This window comes from Bidens hawaiensis, unplaced genomic scaffold, assembly GCF_021521415.1.
Source record: "Bidens hawaiensis isolate Kalapana, Puna unplaced genomic scaffold, B.hawaiensis_p1.1 tig00002839_1, whole genome shotgun sequence".
Lineage (NCBI taxonomy): Eukaryota > Viridiplantae > Streptophyta > Magnoliopsida > Asterales > Asteraceae > Bidens > Bidens hawaiensis.
The window spans coordinates 355,056-376,602 of NW_027491153.1; the positions used below are offsets into that span (position 1 = coordinate 355,056).

Genomic DNA, 21,547 nt, shown 5'->3' on the forward strand with positions numbered 1-21,547 from the left:
AATATCTAAAGCCCTTTCTTGAATGTTTAATCCATAATATAAATGATGATCTCTAGGTCTTATTCCTAATCTTTGTAAAGTATTCAATTTAAATCCTGAATAGTTTGATAACGAAAAATTTTCATGTTGTATTTGCTTAAGCTTTTTCTTATCTATTAAAATTTCTTGTTTATATTCTCCTAACTGTTCATTTTGACAATCGATTATGTTATTATTTATTTTACTACTAGAGGCTGTATCCAATCTATTCATCTTCAGATGACGTATATTCTGTTTCAGTTAAAATAAATATACTTTCATCAGAGTCTATTTCTTGAAAATCATTTATTGGTATAAAATCTCCTTCTTCGATCATTTTTCCTATATCCTCGTCTATTTCAAATATTTTAAGATTCTTTTTAAACTTTTTTGGACATTCATTTGCATAATGACGTTTTTCATGACAGAAATAACATTTACATTCCTTAGGACCTCGTTTTCTTTTATAAGTAGGCTTAAACGTCTTCTTATATCCCTTTCTCTTATAGTATTTTGTTTTACGCTTTTTAAAATATCTTTTTCTAAAATGAGTTCTTTTCTTATATTTTCTTTTTATCTTTCCATAACAATATGAACTGTCACATCCAATCATTAAAGGCATTTTTGGACTGCTACAACATAAAGATATTTTTCTTTTTAATCCCTTGCTTAATTTAGCTAATATAGCATCTCCGCACCATTCACTTAATTTATCTCTAACATGAGTTATTCTTTTTCCTAACGTATCAGCTGTTCCTGGATTATAATTTTTTATTAATCTTTGTCCCCAAGGGTCTGGTATTTTTGCAAAAAATAATGCTAAATAACTATTCATATCCGGTACTTGATTATATATATGGTAATAATAATCTTGAAATACACAAATATATCTATCTATTTCACATATGTCACATAATTGTAATCTTATTAAGGCTGTTGAGTATTTTTCGATAGTTGCTGGGTCTTTTATAATATTTCCTTCTCCACAAAATTCTAACCTAAAGGCTTCCACTGCTCTTGTTATTATGTTTGCTATTATTTCATCTTGTTCAAATATTGTTCTCTTTATATCTAAAGGTAAATTTTTCCAATATCTTAAAGCACTATTTATTAAAGTTCTTTCTAAGAATCCTTGAAGTGTTTCAATATCCATTCTATTAACAGAAACTGCTATTCTTAAAGCTGTTTCCCATTTATCTATTGCTTCTTCCGTATTTTTTATACAATCTACGTCTAAATATATTCCAAAGGGATTAATCGGTTCATTTTTCATATTCTGGTATGGTTTATAATTATCTTCATTTTTTATTGTTGATTTTACAGCAGCATATCCTTGTGCTGACCTACGGGTTTCATCTCTCATTGGAATTTTAGGATTTGTACTTGAGCTTGTTTGTTCAGTATCATTAATATTAAAGTTTTCCTCATTAGCCTTTATATTTATAAAATTATCATTTAATTCCATATCCCCTATCTTTGTTATTAAATTTTCTATTTCAGGAGATACGTAAACTTCGTTTTCAGAGTCGTCTGAGCTCATTTCTAATTTCTTTTATATTCTTTAGGAATTTTCATATTTTGTAAAAGTTGAACTAAATGTTCCTGAAATCTATTTGGGGTTATTTTGTTTTTTCTATTTGGGAACGCTGCTTCTAATAAATCTATAATCGCATCTAATTTAAAAATTATTTTATCTCCATAAAATATAATTGTTTTTTGTAATTCTATCATATCTCTATCTATTTTTAAAGAGTTTTCTGTTTCTTTTAGTTTATTAAAACTATTATTTTCCATTACGGTGAAGGGTATTGCCAATCAGTATCATCATAATAGTATTCGGAATTAGTGAATTCATATCCACTAAAATTAAAGTCTTCATCTGAAATATAATCTTCATCAAAATCATAATCTGAATTAAAAGTTTGACTAATTTCTTCTGTTTGCATTATAAAAGTATTATTTATAAAATTAAAATCTAAGTATATTAAGTTATTAAAATCGTATTCATGTATATTAAATTCATCGGCTAGAGCCCCCGCGAAAGAAATTTGCGTGGCTCTGATACCAATTTCAGAGGTACCAGCGGAAAAATATGAACGATTTAAGATTATTAGTTCAAGTAAGTTATTATCCATGAAATTTAAGATTATATCTAAGTTTAAGAAACTTATGAATTTTATAAACCACATATTATAACAAATATTTAATAAGTATGCAAAATTTAAACACATAGGGATTATTTTTAAGTGTAATTTTAAAATTATTAAGGCAAGTATTTATATCTCTGTTTCAAATTAATTATGAGAATTTTCCTTATAAGACCCAAGAGATTCAGATATTTAAAAGTATTTTAAAATTAAAAAGAACAAGGGTCCAACATGCTTCCGTACCTTTTTCCCGTTTTGACCAAGATATCGCCGGGTTACACCAGGAGTCTTTTTACTAGGTTATTCCAGACCAAACCTAAGTAGCCTTAGGTAACTCCTCTCTGGCTCCTTCAGCAATATTCAGCTCAACCAGGTTTCGTTTCCTACTTCCGGTGTATGGTAAAAAGGAACAGTTCGTAGTTGGAGATTTCCTCTTTTTAAAAGAGAAATACTTCTAAATAGGAAGAACACTCAAAGGTATTATAAGGAAAGTGAAAGTTTTTATTTCATGATGGGTATTTTACAATGAAGATGTGAAAGAAAGTACATAAGTAAATACAAACACTCTTATTTTTAATACATGAAAGCTTAAACACTCTTTTTTTGAAATTTTGTTCCAGGCCCGATGATCTTCTTCTTCTTTCTTTTTCTTCTTATATAGGCCCCTTATCCCTTTAGATAGACTTTACCACTTTGTCATCTATATCTTGTTTCCATGTGATATTCTTTTTCTTGAAATTCTCCATTGTCAGATCATTGAATTTGGTGTTGAGATTCCTCATGGAAACTTGAACTTTTGGCTTTTCTTTTCTCTTGCATCCATGTTCCCTATGGGAACTCTAACATTTGGATTTATATGATCCATGCATTCCAACTTTTGTATGTATCTCATGAGAGTTTATCCATCATTAATTTATGAAATCTTATTTTTATAAGATTAATTAAAATCTTAATCTTCAGATGATGTTTGACTCTCTTTAGGAGAATCAATAATCATATTGTCCTTTTTCTTAGAACAAGCCGGACAAACATTGTGTTGATGTTTTCTGGTTAAGCACAGTTTATATTGAGCTTGAGGACTTGATGCTATAACACCAGTATCCAAAAATCTGATTTTATCCTCTACATATTTTTTAGCTGCTGGAGGAGTTCTCCTTGCTGGAGCTATCATAACAGAGGAATGCATCTTACTTCCTCCATAAGTTCTAAATTTTCTTTTAAAAATATTTTCTAAAGTACAAAGAACTATCTTCATACCAAGTGCTCTTCTGTTATGAATATCATTTTCATTAAAATTTTGAAAAGTTTTTAATCTTTCTGTCTCTATATTGTAAGAAAGAGATGCATGAACTTTTTCTATTATAATCAGATGATATGCAGGGTAATTATTGTTTTTATAAAAATCAGGCCCTGCAGAAAATAGTTTTAACACCATAACATCACTTGGAGTAATAGTAGAGTTATATAGATAACTGTCCCTTACTCCGTCCCTAACCCATTTTGGTAAAAAGGAAATTTCTGGGAAATTTGGTGATGTAAGATATATTGAATTTATTGATCCAAAATCATACCAGTATCTTATTTCTTCAGGGGAATTACCTTGTAAGTAATTAATTCTGGGGTAAACCCCAGTACAATCAACATATCTTATATCTGTATTTTTAAGGTTATATAAATCTCTCATTTTAAACCACTGTTGCTCAACAAGATCTTGTTGAGTTGGTATCCTTTGGAAAGTATTATCAAAATTTGAAGTCTGCCCAGAATGTGGTTTAAAATTAAAATGTTTTTCTTTAGGTTCATCTTGATCAGAAGTAAGATCTATTGTTTGAACTCCCTTTGAAGATGACGGGATATCTCTTTTTTCTATTTTCACCTCCTTATATATAGGAGATAAATCCACTCTTTCTTTTATTTGGTGCTTTACCAAAGATTTCAATATCATGCTATCATATTCATAAAAGACTATTTTTGAGTCTATAAGAAGACAATTTCTTGTGATCAAATCTTTTAGGTCTGAGACCTGTTCAGGGAGAGTGCTAAAATAACTTAGCATCTCTTTCATATCTTTCATTATTTCTTTTATAGACACCACCTGCCTATCCATGTCTTCAATATGCTTATCCATTTTTTGGGCTATCTCATGATCTTCCATCTCTGGTTAAAAAATCTGCTAATACATTTTTATCAGATTTAATTATTTCTATATCAAAATTATATTCGGATATTAAAGTTTGCCATCTAATTAACCTTTTATACTCAGGTTTAGAGGGCAAATTGTTTTTTATAAAAGCTTTTACTTGTGTATTATCAGTTCTTAGTAAAAATCTAACTGGTAATAGAAAATAATAAAGCTTTTGACAACTTTTTACAACTGCTAAAAGCTCTTTTTCGTTAATATGATATCTTGTTTCAGTGTCACTAAAAGTGCCTGAACAGTATCTACAAATGCTTTCACCAACTTTTTTATTTTCGGAGTCATAATCTATTTTTTTAAGTATCCCACTCCAATAATATTCTGAAGCATCTGTTTCTAATATCAAATCATCGGTTTCTTTAGGTAATTGTAATTTTGGTAAGTTCCTACAATATTCTTTTATATTTTTCACTTGGTCTTCTAAGCTTTTATCAAAACTAAATATCTTATCTTTCTTTAATAGGTTTTGAAAAGGCTTTCTTATATCTGCGAGATTTTTAATAAAATCTGAAGCATAATTCAATATACCAAGAAAACTTTGTACTTGCTTTTTATCTATTAATTTATTAGGAAAGGATATAATTTTTTCAAGAATATGGCTCTGGAGTTCTATTCCTTTACCATCTATTTTCATACCAAAAAAATCAATATTATTTTTTAGTAAGCTAGTTTTTCGTTCAGATAGGGCTAAACCATGTTTTATACATAAATCTATAAATATATCAAGATGTTTTAAATGATTATTGATATTATCAGATAATATTAAAATGTCATCAATATAAACAAAAATAAAATCGTAATTTTTGAATATAGTATCCATTTTTCTTTGAAAAATCTGTGGTGCATTTTTTAATCCAAAAGGCATCACAAGCCATTCATACTGACCTTGAGGGGTGGAGAATGCACTATAACTAATACTATCAGGATGCATTTTTATTTGCCAAAATCCACTTTTACAATCAAACTTAGAAAATATCTTTTTATTTCTAGTCCAGTTTATTAAACTTTCTTTATAAGGTAAGAAATATCCATAAAAAACAGTATTATCATTTAATTTTTTATAGTTTATTACCATTCTAGGTTTTCCCCTTATTATTTCTGCATGTTTTCTTACCAGGAATGCAGGAGAACTATGTGGGCTGTGGCTAGCTCTAATTAATCTCAAATCTAAAAGTTCTTTTAATTGGGTGCTAAATTCTTTTTGGTCTTCTGGATTATAAATCATATTTATAAATCTTTCTAAAAAATATTATGTCAGACATATTATTAGGAAGTGATTTAAACTACTTCCTAATAATATGTCTGATCCTGAATTATAAAAGTAGTTTAAATTATGGATAATAACTATAAAAGTAGTTTAATATTATCTGATAATATCAATAATCATTTAAAACATCTTGATATATTTATATTTATCCATGTTTATCATGGATAAACATGGTTATCTGATAATAACTATAAAAGTAGTTTAAAATGTCAATCCTAACATAATTTCTAATTTTGGATCAGACATATTATTAGGAAGTGATTTTTTAGAAAGATTTAATAAGATAACTTTTGATATAATAGCATATCAAATAATATTAAAAACACCATGCCACCACTTAATAGTTGTTAAAAGAATAAAAAATGCATACGGAAGAAAATTTCCAATTAATTTTACAAAACGCGTCAGCAAGCGTGGTGATATAGGCTACAAACCAAACCCAAAACTTGAAAAAGGAATCCCGATTTTACAATGTTACCCAGAAAAACCATTAGACTATCAAGTAAATCTAAGAAATTTAGATATCCATATTGAAAATATAAAGCATAAGCTTAAACAATGTTATACAGATAATCCATTACAATTTTGGAACAAAAATCATATAACAGCAAAATTAGAAATGAAAGATAAAGATAAGGAAATAAGAATAAAGCCCATGAGATATAATCCAGAAGACCAAAAAGAATTTAGCACCCAATTAAAAGAACTTTTAGATTTGAGATTAATTAGAGCTAGCCACAGCCCACATAGTTCTCCTGCATTCCTGGTAAGAAAACATGCAGAAATAATAAGGGGAAAACCTAGAATGGTAATAAACTATAAAAAATTAAATGATAATACTGTTTTTTATGGATATTTCTTACCTCATAAAGAAAGTTTAATAAACTGGACTAGAAATAAAAAGATATTTTCTAAGTTTGATTGTAAAAGTGGATTTTGGCAAATAAAAATGCATCCTGATAGTATTAGTTATACTGCATTCTCAACCCCTCAAGGTCAGTATGAATGGCTTGTGATGCCTTTTGGATTAAAAAATGCACCACAGATTTTTCAAAGAAAAATGGATACTATATTCAAAAATTACGATTTTATTTTTGTTTATATTGACGACATTTTAATATTATCTGATAATATCAATAATCATTTAAAACATCTTGATATATTTATAGATTTATGTATAAAACATGGTTTAGCCCTATCTGAACGAAAAACTAGCTTACTAAAAAATAATATTGATTTTTTAGGTATGAAAATAGATGGTAAAGGAATAGAACTCCAGAGCCATATTCTTGAAAAAATTATATCCTTTCCTAATAAATTAATAGATAAAAAGCAAGTACAAAGTTTTCTTGGTATATTGAATTATGCTTCAGATTTTATTAAAAATCTCGCAGATATAAGAAAGCCTTTTCAAAACCTATTAAAGAAAGATAAGATATTTAGTTTTGATAAAAGCTTAGAAGACCAAGTGAAAAATATAAAAGAATATTGTAGGAACTTACCAAAATTACAATTACCTAAAGAAACCGATGATTTGATATTAGAAACAGATGCTTCAGAATATTATTGGAGTGTGATACTTAAAAAAATAGATTATGACTCCGAAAATAAAAAAGTTGGTGAAAGCATTTGTAGATACTGTTCAGGCACTTTTAGTGACACTGAAACAAGATATCATATTAACGAAAAAGAGCTTTTAGCAGTTGTAAAAAGTTGTCAAAAGCTTTATTATTTTCTATTACCAGTTAGATTTTTACTAAGAACTGATAATACACAAGTAAAAGCTTTTATAAAAAACAATTTGCCCTCTAAACCTGAGTATAAAAGGTTAATTAGATGGCAAACTTTAATATCCGAATATAATTTTGATATAGAAATAATTAAATCTGATAAAAATGTATTAGCGGATTTTTTAACCAGCGATGGAAGATCATGAGATAGCCCAAAAAATGGATAAGCATATTGAAGACATGGATAGGCAGGTGGTGTCTATAAAAGAAATAATGAAAGATATGAAAGAGATGCTAAGTTATTTTAGCACTCTCCCTGAACAGGTCTCAGACCTAAAAGATTTGATCACAAGAAATTGTCTTCTTATAGACTCAAAAATAGTCTTTTATGAATATGATAGCATGATATTGAAATCTTTGGTAAAGCACCAAATAAAAGAAAGAGTGGATTTATCTCCTATATATAAGGAGGTGAAAATAGAAAAAAGAGATATCCCGTCATCTTCAAAGGGAGTTCAAACAATAGATCTTACTTCTGATCAAGATGAACCTAAAGAAAAACATTTTAATTTTAAACCACATTCTGGGCAGACTTCAAATTTTGGTAATATTTTCCAAAGGATACCAACTCAACAAGATCTTGTTGAGCAACAGTGGTTTAAAATGAGAGATTTATATAACCTTAAAAATACAGATATAAGATATGTTGATTGTACTGGGGTTTACCCCAGAATTAATTACTTACAAGGTAATTCCCCTGAAGAAATAAGATACTGGTATGATTTTGGATCAATAAATTCAATATATCTTACATCACCAAATTTCCCAGAAATTTCCTTTTTACCAAAATAGGTTAGGGACGGAGTAAGGGACAGTTATCTATATAACTCTACTATTACTCCAAGTGATGTTATGGTGTTAAAACTATTTTCTGCAGGGCCTGATTTTTATAAAAACAATAGTTACCCTGCATATCATCTGATTATAATAGAAAAAGTTCATGCATCTCTTTCTTACAATATAGAGACAGAAAGATTAAAAACTTTTCAAAATTTTAATGAAAATGATATTCATAACAGAAGAGCACTTGGTATGAAGATAGTTCTTTGTACTTTAGAAAATATTTTTAAAAGAGAATTTAGAACTTATGGAGGAAGTAAGATGCATTCCTCCGTTTTGATAGCTCCAGCAAGGAGAACTTCTCCAGCAGCTAAAAAATATGTAGAGGATAAAATCAGATTTTTGGATACTGGTGTTATAGCATCAAGTCCTCAAGCTCATTATAAACTGTGCTTAACCAGAAAACATCAACACAATGTTTGTCCGGCTTGTTCTAAGAAAAAGGACAATATGATTATTGATTCTCCTAAAGAGAGTCAAACATCATCTGAAGATTAAGATTTTAATTAATCTTATAAAAATAAGATTTCATAAATTAATGATGGATAAACTCTCATGAGATACATACAAAAGTTGGAATGCATGGATCATATAAATCCAAATGTTAGAGTTCCCATAGGGAACATGGATGCAAGAGAAAAGAAAAGCCAAAAGTTCAAGTTTCCATGAGGAATCTCAACACCAAATTCAATGATCTGACAATGAAGAATTTCAAGAAAAAGAATATCACATGGAAACAAGATATAGATGACAAAGTGGTAAAGTCTATCTAAAGGGATAAGGGGCCTATATAAGAAGAAAAAGAAAGAAGAAGAAGATCATCGGGCCTGGAACAAAATTTCAAAAAAAGAGTGTTTAAGCTTTCATGTATTAAAAATAAGAGTGTTTGTATTTACTTATGTACTTTCTTTCACATCTTCATTGTAAAATACCCATCATGAAATAAAAACTTTCACTTTCCTTATAATACCTTTAAGTGTTCTTCCTATTTAGAAGTATTTCTCTTTTAAAAAGAGGAAATCTCCAACTACGAACTGTTCCTTTTTACCATACACCGGAAGTAGGAAACGAAACCTGGTTGAGCTGAATATTGCTGAAGGAGCCAGAGAGGAGTTACCTAAGGCTACTTAGGTTTGGTCTGGAATAACCTAGTAAAAAGACTCCTGGTGTAACCCGGCGATATCTTGGTCAAAACGGGAAAAAGGTACGGAAGCATGTTGGACCCTTGTTCTTTTTAATTTTAAAATACTTTTAAATATCTGAATCTCTTGGGTCTTATAAGGAAAATTCTCATAATTAATTTGAAACAGAGATATAAATACTTGCCTTAATAATTTTAAAATTGCACTTAAAAATAATCCCTATGTGTTTAAAGTTTGCATACTTATTAAATATTTGTTATAATATGTGGTTTATAAAATTCATAAGTTTCTTAAACTTAGATATAATCTTAAATTTCATGGATAATAACTTACTTGAACTAATAATCTTAAATCGTTCATATTTTTCCGCTGGTACCTCTGAAATTGGTATCAGAGCCACGCAAATTTCTTTCGCGGGGGCTCTAGCCGATGAATTTAATATACATGAATACGATTTTAATAACTTAATATACTTAGATTTTAATTTTATAAATAATACTTTTATAATGCAAACAGAAGAAATTAGTCAAACTTTTAATTCAGATTATGATTTTGATGAAGATTATATTTCAGATGAAGACTTTAATTTTAGTGGATATGAATTCACTAATTCCGAATACTATTATGATGATACTGATTGGCAATACCCTTCACCGTAATGGAAAATAATAGTTTTAATAAACTAAAAGAAACAGAAAACTCTTTAAAAATAGATAGAGATATGATAGAATTACAAAAAACAATTATATTTTATGGAGATAAAATAATTTTTAAATTAGATACGATTATAGATTTATTAGAAGCAGCGTTCCCAAATAGAAAAAACAAAATAACCCCAAATAGATTTCAGGAACCTTTAGTTCAACTTTTACAAAATATGAAAATTCCTAAAGAATATAAAAGAAATTAGAAATGAGCTCAGACGACTCTGAAAACGAAGTTTACGTATCTCCTGAAATAGAAAATTTAATAACAAAGATAGGGATATGGAATTAAATGATAATTTTATAAATATAAAGGCTAATGAGGAAAACTTTAATATTAATGATACTGAACAAACAAGCTCAAGTACAAATCCTAAAATTCCAATAAGAGATGAAACCCGTAGGTCAGCACAAGGATATGCTGCTGTAAAATCAACAATAAAAAATGAAGATAATTATAAACCATACCAGAATATGAAAAATGAACCGATTAATCCCTTTGGAATATATTTAGACGTAGATTGTATAAAAAATACGAAAGAAGCAATAGATAAATGGGAAACAGCTTTAAGAATAGCAGTTTCTGTTAATAGAATGGATATTGAAACACTTCAAGGATTCTTAGAAAGAACTTTAATAAATAGTGCTTTAAGATATTGGCAAAATTTACCTTTAGATATAAAGAGAACAATATTTGAACAAGATGAAATAATAGCAAACATAATAACAAGAGCAGTGGAAGCCTTTAGGTTAGAATTTTGTGGAGAAGGAAATATTATAAAAGACCCAGCAACTATCGAAAAATACTCAACAGCCTTAATAAGATTACAATTATGTGACATATGTGAAATAGATAGATATATTTGTGCATTTCAAGATTATTATTACCATATATATAATCAAGTACCGGATATGAATAGTTATTTAGCATTATTTTTTGCAAAAATACCAGACCCTTGGGGACAAAGATTAATAAAAACTTATAATCCAGGAACAGCTGATACGTTAGGAAAAAGAATAACTCATGTTAGAGATAAATTAAGTGAATGGTGCGGAGATGCTATATTAGCTAAATTAAGCAAGGGATTAAAAAGAAAAATATCTTTATGTTGTAGTAGTCCAAAAATGCCTTTAATGATTGGATGTGATAGTTCATATTATTATGGAAAGATAAAAAGAAAATATAAGAAAAGAACTCATTTTAGAAAAAGATATTTTAAAAAGCGTAAAACAAAATACTATAAGAGAAAGGGATATAAGAAGACGTTTAAGCCTACTTATAAAAGAAAACGAGGTCCTAAGGAATGTAAATGTTATTTCTGTCATGAAAAACGTCATTATGCAAATGAATGTCCAAAAAAGTTTAAAAAGAATCTTAAAATATTTGAAATAGACGAGGATATAGGAAAAATGATCGAAGAAGGAGATTTTATACCAATAAATGATTTTCAAGAAATAGACTCTGATGAAAGTATATTTATTTTAACTGAAACAGAATATACGTCATCTGAAGATGAATAGATTGGATACAGCCTCTAGTAGTAAAATAAATAATAACATAATCGATTGTCAAAATGAACAGTTAGGAGAATATAAACAAGAAATTTTAATAGATAAGAAAAAGCTTAAGCAAATACAACATGAAAATTTTTCGTTATCAAACTATTCAGGATTTAAATTGAATACTTTACAAAGATTAGGAATAAGACCTAGAGATCATCATTTATATTATGGATTAAACATTCAAGAAAGGGCTTTAGATATTAATATAACATCCAATAAAGTTATGATACCTTTATTATCTAAAAAGGATATTCAAGAAAAAATACAAAAGGTAAGACCAGAAATAAGAAATACTTTAGGATGGGTTCACGTTGGAGCCATCCAAATAATAATAAAATCCACATTTAAAGAAGGTATAGATACTCCTATAGAATTAGCAATCATGGACAATAGGATCCAAAATAGAGAAGAAGCGTGTCTTGGAATATTAAGAGGAAATTTACAATATGGAAAACTTAAATTTAATATTTATCCAAGAATTTCCTATCATATTCAAGACAAGGATTTTGATAAAACGTTAAGTTTATTACAAGATTTTAAAAGAAAAGATTTCTTTAAACAACAAAACAGGCCATATTCTATTACATATGCTATCTCTTATGCAATATCGAATACTCATCATTCCGATTGTTTTAGTATAAAAGACACAATAGATTTTCCTTTTTTATTTAATGATGTGTGTCAGATACAAACGCCTACCTTACCTAAAATAGAAGAAATAGATTCAAGACCATTAAGTCTTGATTTACAAGATAAACCGTTATTATTATCTAATAATGTTTCTTCTAGATTATCATTTTCTAATAAAAGTGTAATTAGTCACCATTTAATAAGAGATACAAATTCTAATAGATTCTCTGACATAATTAAAGCAAAAGAAGATACTATAAAAAATTACAAAATACAAGGAGAATACTTTAATGGAAATAAATATTCTCATGTAAACATTTTAATAGATACAGGTGCAAATGGAAACTATATAAATTTCAAACTTTGTAAGAATTTACAAAAATATCCATTAGACGAACCTCGCCAGTATACTAATTTTAATGGTGAACTACATGAGATTAATGAAGCTGTGGAAACTATGATAAAATTTGGAGATGAAAAAATTCCATTAAGATTACTAATAAGTAATGAGGATGAAAACGACACATTAGAAATTATGTTAGGATTGACATTTTTAGAAAATGTTAAACCATATCAGATAACCTCCTACGGGTTAAAAATAACACGATATGATAAACTAATATATATACCAAAATGACAAGCCCTAGAAGTATTTATATTCCAATAGGAATCACTTATAAAGATTATAAAGCTGAGTATTTTGCAGCTTACATAGATAGTGGTTCAGGATTAAGTATTTGTAAATCAGAATGTTTTCCAGAAGAATACCATGAGGATTTAACACCTTGTAATGGTATTAGTTTTTCTAAGGATATAGTCTCTTTAAGAAGAGGAATAAGAAATCCAATAATATTGTTAGGATCATATCTAGTTAAATGTCCTTCATTCTACTTTTATAATTCAGGATCAGACATATTATTAGGAAGTGATTTTTTAGAAAGATTTAATAAGATAACTTTTGATATAATAGCATATCAAATAATATTAAAAACACCATGCCACCACTTAATAGTTGTTAAAAGAATAAAAAATGCATACGGAAGAAAATTTCCAATTAATTTTACAAAACGCGTCAGCAAGCGTGGTGATATAGGCTACAAACCAAACCCAAAACTTGTTTCGTAAAAGTCTTCCAAAAACTTCAAAATGGAGCTTTTCAAAAGTATTTTAGTTTTCAAAAAGCAAACAAACAAATTAGCAAATCTAAAAGCTCACCCCAAACACCCCCTAAATAGCCATGAAAGTCAAATTATATTAAATAGTAATTAATATATTTTTAACTTATATATATATTCAAAATTTTAGTTTTTATTAATATCTTTATCACATGTAATAATATTTTTGACATGTAAGATGTTATAGAAATTTTTTTCTATTGATTTTTTATATCAGGTGTAGTATTTAAGTACATGGTTCATTATTTGAAGCTAGTCTTTAGAGTATTTGCATCTGAAACCATCAAATTTTGCGAGTGAGATTTTTATAATATAGAGAATGATTTAAGGTGTTTTGAGTTTATAAGAGAGAAAAATGCAGTGACTTTTCTTTATATTTGAAAAACTATTTTTCGCCCCATATAATATTTTAATATTTGTTTAATGTGGTTGTAAGTGAAAGAAAGAGAAATTGTAAAGATTAATGTATAAAAAAGTATTTATTTAATTAGAAAAGAGAGAGAAAATATAGTGTTTTTAAGACCACCCGTAGTGGTGTTTATTGAGAGGAAGATTAGGAAGGAACCCCCCCCCCCCCCTCCTCTTTGAGAAGTGGAACAAGAAGTGGACAGATGGAGAAATACTCCTCGTCCAATTCGTGAAGGATATTGGTGGTTAACCTCACTTAAATTAATTTTTTATTTATATACTCATTAAAAATTGTGATACCTCACCCTCTAATCTCTCCCACACCACTACACTCCTAAAACACAATTCATACTCTTACTGATTGAACGTCACATGACACACTCCCCCCCCCCCCCCCTTCCCTTCTTCTACCACTACATATAGTCTAAGTGTAATTTTAGATTTAAAGATGTTTGAGGGGATGAGAATGCTCTTAGAGCATTTGCATCCCTTCCTCTATCTCAAAATCTAAAATTGCACTACAAATTACTATATTTTCTCCATTATTTTCAATTAAATAATACATTTTTTATATTTTTATCATAACATTTCTCTCTCATTTACTCTCAACCAATTTCAAAAAATATTGAAAATTATAAGAGTGAACACTAACTTTTCAAATATACATAAAAATTATCGATAACGACCAAAATGACCCTTTTACCAACAACATTCATTGACTAACTCACTCAAACCAAAATTAGCCAAAATGGCCACTTTCTAAATTGTCGGATCCAACATATTAGAACTGACATCCGACAAATCTATTTGACACCCTTTCATTTTTAAATTAATCACATCTAGACACGTATACATTTAAACGGTCAACCATAAATCTATTTCGTCTGGCTTCATAACTATTCTTTATTTAGATGTATTTAGAAAGCGGCCATTTTGAAATATTTTTGATAAAAGAAGGGTCATTCTGATCATTATCATTCTCACTTCTCTCCTCACAACACCTTTGAAATCACTCTCATACGTTATAAATAACACCCGTCACAAAAATATAGCAGAATAGGATGTGCTTCTACACTCAAAAATTCAAATGATTTACGAGGTGTCTAAAGTTAAAAGTTGAATATTTTGATCATAGTTTCCCTCTAAAGTTAAAAATTGATCAAATAAATACACCCACGCAACAAGTGTTAGATCAGCTACAATAGTCAAATCGGATTGCTGCCGCGCACAAATCATGCTCAATATCTTGACATAATATACAACAGATTATAAGAACCTAGCCTATACAAAGTTTAATATTATGTTTTCAATAATTTTGATTGTTCAGTGTACCATATCGACGCTACTGTTGCTCATTGTAGCGCTAGATGAACCAACTTCAGAGACGTCAGGTGCTGAGAGATAGTTGGGCACCGGCATCTTCGTTGGAAGATTTGGGAGTGCACCTTCAAACTTGAGCACCTGAATTGCTTGACGGATAGACGGCCTCAGACTGCGATCAGGGTGTGAACACCATAACCCCACCATCATCAAACACTCGACTTCTTTTGCGTTAAATTCATTGTTCAGCATCTGATCCACACCAGAAAGCAGCTCAGATCTTTCATATAAACCCCAAACCCACTCAATCAACCTAAAGTATTCGTCATCAGCTGTATGGATTGCCTTTTTTCCGCAGGCTATCTCTAATGCAACCACCCCGAAGCTATACACATCCGACTCTTTGCTGGCTTTCCCTGTTACTACACACTCAGGAGCCATGTAGCCTAGATTTCCAGCTAACATAGTAGATTGTAGAGACAATCCATGGTCCACGCGTCTAGCCAATCCAAAGTCTCCAAGCTTTGCATTAAATCCTGAATCAAGCATGATGTTGCTCGCTTTGATATTGCGATGTATTACATATTGTTCACACTCTTCATGGAGATATAGCAATGCTGATGATAAACCTTTAGCGATTCTGTACCTGACATCCCAATTAAGAATACTCTTTTGGAAGAATAGATGATCATGAAGGCTGCTGTTTGTCATAAACTTGTACACTAGAAACAACTGAGTTTTTTCATGGCACCAACCAATGAGCGACACCAAGTTTTGGTGTCTTAAACGGCTCATGATCCGCACTTCAGTGAGGTACTCTTTCATCCCTTGTTTCGAACCCTGTGGCATCTTTTTGACAGCTACCTTGATATCTTCATGGGATAAGTAGCCCTTATAAACACACCCGAATCCTCCCTTGCCTAAGATCTGATCATCAGAGAAGTTGTTGGTAGCCAAAGTGAGTTCTCTGAGCGAAAATCTTTTAGGTCCTGTTCCTGTATCACGATTGTCCTCTATTGGTTCCTGTCTCGAGCTTCCAGGTTCAGAATGACCTTTAAGCGAAAGGAATGGCCATACTTTCTTGATGGTGATCCCTTCTTGGGTTGATGAGGCCTTTCTTTCTTGAAATGACAATGCCCTATCAAGACTGCCTATGACCTCAGACATTGTTGGGCGCTGTTTTGGATGACTAAGCAAGCATCGAACAGCAATACCTGAGAATTCCTTCAGAGAACTCTTTGAAATGTGGTCCCTCAAGCTAGGGCTGATAATCTGATTGAGTTTTCCTTTTTTTATCAGGTCTTGAGCCCATATCGCTAAACCCTCCTCCAGACTCTCGTCCAAAGCGCGCCTTCCGTACAACACCTCAAGCAATACAACCCCAAAGGCAAAAACATCAGATTTTCTAGTCAGTCTGCCTGTGTAGAAATAATTTGGATCCATATACCCAAAGGTGCCTTTAACTGTGGTGCTAACATATGTACGTGTCTGATTTGTGGGTCCTATTTTAGCCAATCCGAAGTCTGAAATCTTTGCAGCATAATTCTGATCCAACAAAATGTTGGAGCTTTTCACGTCACGGTGTATGATTCCTTGTTGCGTGCCAGTACCGGTGTGTAGGTAGTCCAAACCACGTGCAGCTCCTATGCATATCTTGAGCCATTGAGACCAAGTCAGAACTGTTCCTTTCTTGTGAAGATGATCATAAAGGGTTCCGTTAGGCATGTTCTCGTAAACAAGGGCCATCTCTTTCCCCTCGTTGCAATAGCCAACCAAAGACACAAGGTTACAATGGCGCAACCTTGAAAGCAGCTCAACTTCAACCCAAAACTCAGGCGCTCCTTGGTGGGACTCCAAATGCAACCTCTTAATGGCGTAGATATCAGTTGATTCATCAGATATCTTTCCTTTGTACACCTTACCAAAACCCCCTCGGCCAATGCACCATTTTTCATCAAAGTCATCGGTTGCTGTAATGAGCTCAGACATTGAAAAGAAGCGGTATGGTTGCTCCAGGACATTGATAGGCCGCGACATGGTTGCTCTAGTTAAGCTTGTTCACTTTAGCCTTTTTCCTAAAAAACACATAGATTAGAGCTGTTTTGTACTTATCCTTCAGAGACCATTATATTTATTACAATAAATGATTTTTGATTTCCTTTGTAACGTTTAGATATTTATGTTTAGCTTGTGCCTTTCAAATATCATTGCATGATGTTATTGCAGTTTTGCAATTTGTATATGCTAAATCACAATTGCTAGCATCATTTTTTTTATTATACAAAGTTCCTTTTTTTCAAATACAATTCAAGAAATAAAACACCTTAATCTGTAAACATGTAAAAAAATATCAAACTGTATATAAGAAGCTGTCAAGTTTTCATGTTTAATTAAGAACCTAAAGTCAACTGGATATAGCGAAAGTTGACTTGATATTAGTGTTGACTTGGTGAATGCATCATGATGAGACAGATCACCGGAGTACATATTAGCACAAATTAAAAGATAGATAATTTACAGTAACTAGAAAGATAATTATCGAGAAATGTTACCGTGTTTGCAGAATAAGAACGGAGGGATCTTTAATGTAACAAAAGTAGTTCCTGGATCTGGGTGCCTCTTAATAGGTTGACTTTCGGATTGTGGGTGAATTACAATAACTATCCTTAGACTATTATTGGTATTACACTTCCATCCCTTCAACAAACTAAGGTAGTGTTTGTTATACCGGAATGACGGATTGTATATAAATGAAAAAAGTGGTGTTTGGTTGCTCATTGGAATGGAATCAACAATTACACATGGAATCTCATTCATCAAAACCATTCAGTTTCACATTTTTTTTTCATTTCATCCCTCTTTCATCATACTTTTTCAACAACACCGCTTGACAACAACCACCACCACCGGCGCTTCCACTGCCTCTGCCATCGTTGTCGTAGCCACCACAACCATTCTCACTTCCGCCTAATCACCACCACTATCGATGCATGGCCACCACCACATGACCGACACCACCATCATCGCCACCCTACCATTGCATCATCATCATCATCACCTAACCACTAATGCAACTACCACCACCATCGACATCGCAACCACCGCCCTTGCCACCTAACCGCGACCACCACCATCACTGTCGCCATTACAGTTTTTTTTTTTTTTTGTAAAAAATACTCCCTCCGTCTCATTAAAAATGTCTTCATTTTCTTTTTTATTTGTCTCATTTCAAATGTCCACTTTCAAAATTTATTAGCCAATTTCTAAGTTTACCGTTAAACACACAACTAACATTAGTTAACAATATTGATTGACCCAATTTTCAAGGGCATTATTGTCGTTTGGTAAGAAAAAAAACAATATTTCAATATACCTTAAACTTTGTGTTTTTCAAATTAATACACTTTGATCGGGACGGAGGGAGTATATATTTTGAGATTGGTGTATCTTTATTATTTCTATTTCATTCCTACATTTTGTTTACCGAACAACATAAAGTAATAAGCCATTTCATTTTCATAGTTTAACCAAACAAAATAAATGAATGGTAATTATCTATTTCATTATCTTGTTTGTTCCATTCCTCCTCTATTTCATTACCTTCAACCAATTGAGTAATTAAACGGAGAAAATAATGAAATTGATCATTACCATTTCATTGTTTTGTTTGGTTACCATATGAGAATGGAATGAATCATTGAACCATTACTTTGTGTTGTTTGGTGAGCAAAAAAAAAGATTGATGACTAAAAAATTTTGGTGGTGGCTGCGGGCGGGTGATGGTGGTGGGTGGTGGTGATGTGTGGTGGCGGTCATCGGGTGGATGTAACATTTCGGTTTTTTGTTTTCTTGTATTATAACATTTAACCGACGCGGGTTTATATTCGAATAATGAATCAACGGATTTCCGCATTTATTATAATATATTTCATTTTAATTTGATAATAACTATGAAGCATGTACAAAACACCCCTTAACTAACACTTTTGCACCCACCACCTAAGTGTAGGGACTGTTTTGCTAAATAATCAAACAAACCATCTTCTACTTCCATCCCATCACCATCGACGCCTCCCTCCTTTTTGACCATCAATTCTCGGTCTAAACCAAAGAATTAATCATAACAAATCAATTGTTAACTAAAAACACATTCTGCCAACACTCTAATCATAGTAAATGATAACGAACTGACAGCTAATGACTCGTTTAACAAAACTGCGGCTTACTTAACACTATTACACTATTAATACTCGATTATAATTCAATTAAGCTCGTCCACAACATCCTCTCATCATCATGACTCAAACCCCTAGCTTAATTGCAACATACAAAGCCGTCAAGAGCCATACCGAATTCGAGTTTGAGCCGAAACCCTTACTAGTCTTTCACCCTCAATTCTTCATATTTTTCGGTAATCGATATATGATTTCTGGTTGGTTTTTAATGTGTAATCAAAAACCTAAACTAATATCGATTAATTACAAGCAATTTAATGGAACTGGAAACTAGGGTTTATCCTTGATTTGGGGAAGAACTGATCTGTGTGTATATAAATTAACTGTTTCATACTTTAAACAAATTAGGGGGCAGTGCATGTTTCCTCAAGTGTGAACAGGCCTGGGCACGGGTACAAATCACACAGGCCCGGTTTTTGGGTTTATTTTTTTAAAACTCCTTTTTTAACAACTTTGATTATTATTATACCTATATATCATTAGATAAACATAATTTTTGATAAACTGAATCCCGAAACAACACTTTTTATTCCATATTCATGTATATGTATATATATTTATTTAATTTTATAATTGTAAGACTATATATATAAATATATATATATATATATGGTTGGTATCATTTAAGAACCCTAAAAAATTTAAGAACTCTTAGGAACCCTTAACAACCAGACAATTTTTTAATTTTTTTATATATAACACTATTTAAGAGTGGTTTTATCGTATTTTATATAAAAAAAATTGATTACATATATTAATCACAAGTTTACATATATGTAAAATTTATATACTAACAAACTTACATAGGTGTAAAACAAAACATAGATATGTATAAAAACTAATTTTCAAAATTGTAATCGTAGATATTGATATAGAAATGATAAAACTACACTCAAAGAACATTAACATACAAAATATTTTATATAAAACGTTAGTTTTCAAGGTTCCTTCAAGTTCTTAAATAATTTAACAGTTCTGTAATGATACTCATCATATATATATATATATATGTATATATATATATTTACACATCTCGATTAACCTAAATAAATAATGATAAAGTAAATAGCAAGTTTATTAAAGCGTAAATAATAATCAAGGTAATAATTATCGTAAATTACCCCATTTAATAAGAAATATTTATCTCAGAAATATATTATTAAGTATACGAATCTACTTTTATTTAATCTCTATACCAGTGAACTTATAAAATTATAAATCGTCACTTGTATTATTTTGCTCATAATTATTATTATCGTTAACAACTAGGAAGCTTTGTCGACGTATCCTGAGGAGGGCGACCATTTCTAACTTAACTCTTTACCGTCATCTCATCACTTATTTCACTCGTTAAGGTGAGTAATCACAACCCCCTTTTTTACTGTTTTATATTTTTGGATGTGTTATGCGTTCATAAGTTAAATAGATTATAGTTTTCACTACAATTTCACTATTTGTGTATATATGCAATTGCTCAATTAGTTAATATGTGCGAATGTGACTATGTGTTTATTTTGAGTTATGGTTATTGGTACCTCAACCTCATTAGTATGATCACACGCCGCTGGAGTAACTCAACCCGTTAGAGACAAAGGAAATGGATTTTTAATTATTATTGTTATGTTAGTTGTACCGATTCATGTTTATCACAAGGAATTGTCATTTTCAATATTATTATCTAAAAAAACCGTGATTACTTGCTCAACTTTATGTTGATAATGTAAGGCCCCGTTCCCGGTAGCCCTACTTTAGCGTAGGATTTACTCATAAACACCGTTCTTACAAATCAGAGTTAATTAAAACCTTTGCGGAATATAAAACTTTAACCGTTTATGATAAAACATTTAATCTTCTCTTTAAAACCATAACATAAAATATCATATTTAAAACATCGTTTCTTCCATCTTCAGATGCCAGCCGTTCAATCCATGCCATGTGTCATCCTCATGTTAACTCTATATCAGCTCACCTGCGTGCATACTAAAAGTCAGCTACGCTGAGTGAGTTCTAGTTAATCAAGCAACTTATCATACAACCACTACATGCATTATATACGTATCCGAAGACACGTAGCCCACTATCTGACCTGCTCACCTTACCACTTAACCTCT

At 30.6% G+C, this 21,547-nt stretch overlaps 1 protein-coding gene across 1 annotated transcript; it reads right to left on the reverse strand.

Annotated features, from left to right (window-relative positions):
* Window positions 1-15,204: 15,204 nt before the first annotated feature.
* On the reverse strand, window positions 15,205-17,238 carry LOC143621303 (L-type lectin-domain containing receptor kinase IX.2-like). Its single transcript, XM_077092768.1, has one exon. It carries the CDS (start codon window positions 17,236-17,238, stop codon window positions 15,205-15,207), a length of 2,034 nt encoding a protein of 677 aa, XP_076948883.1.
* Between the last annotated feature and the right edge of the window lie 4,309 nt (window positions 17,239-21,547).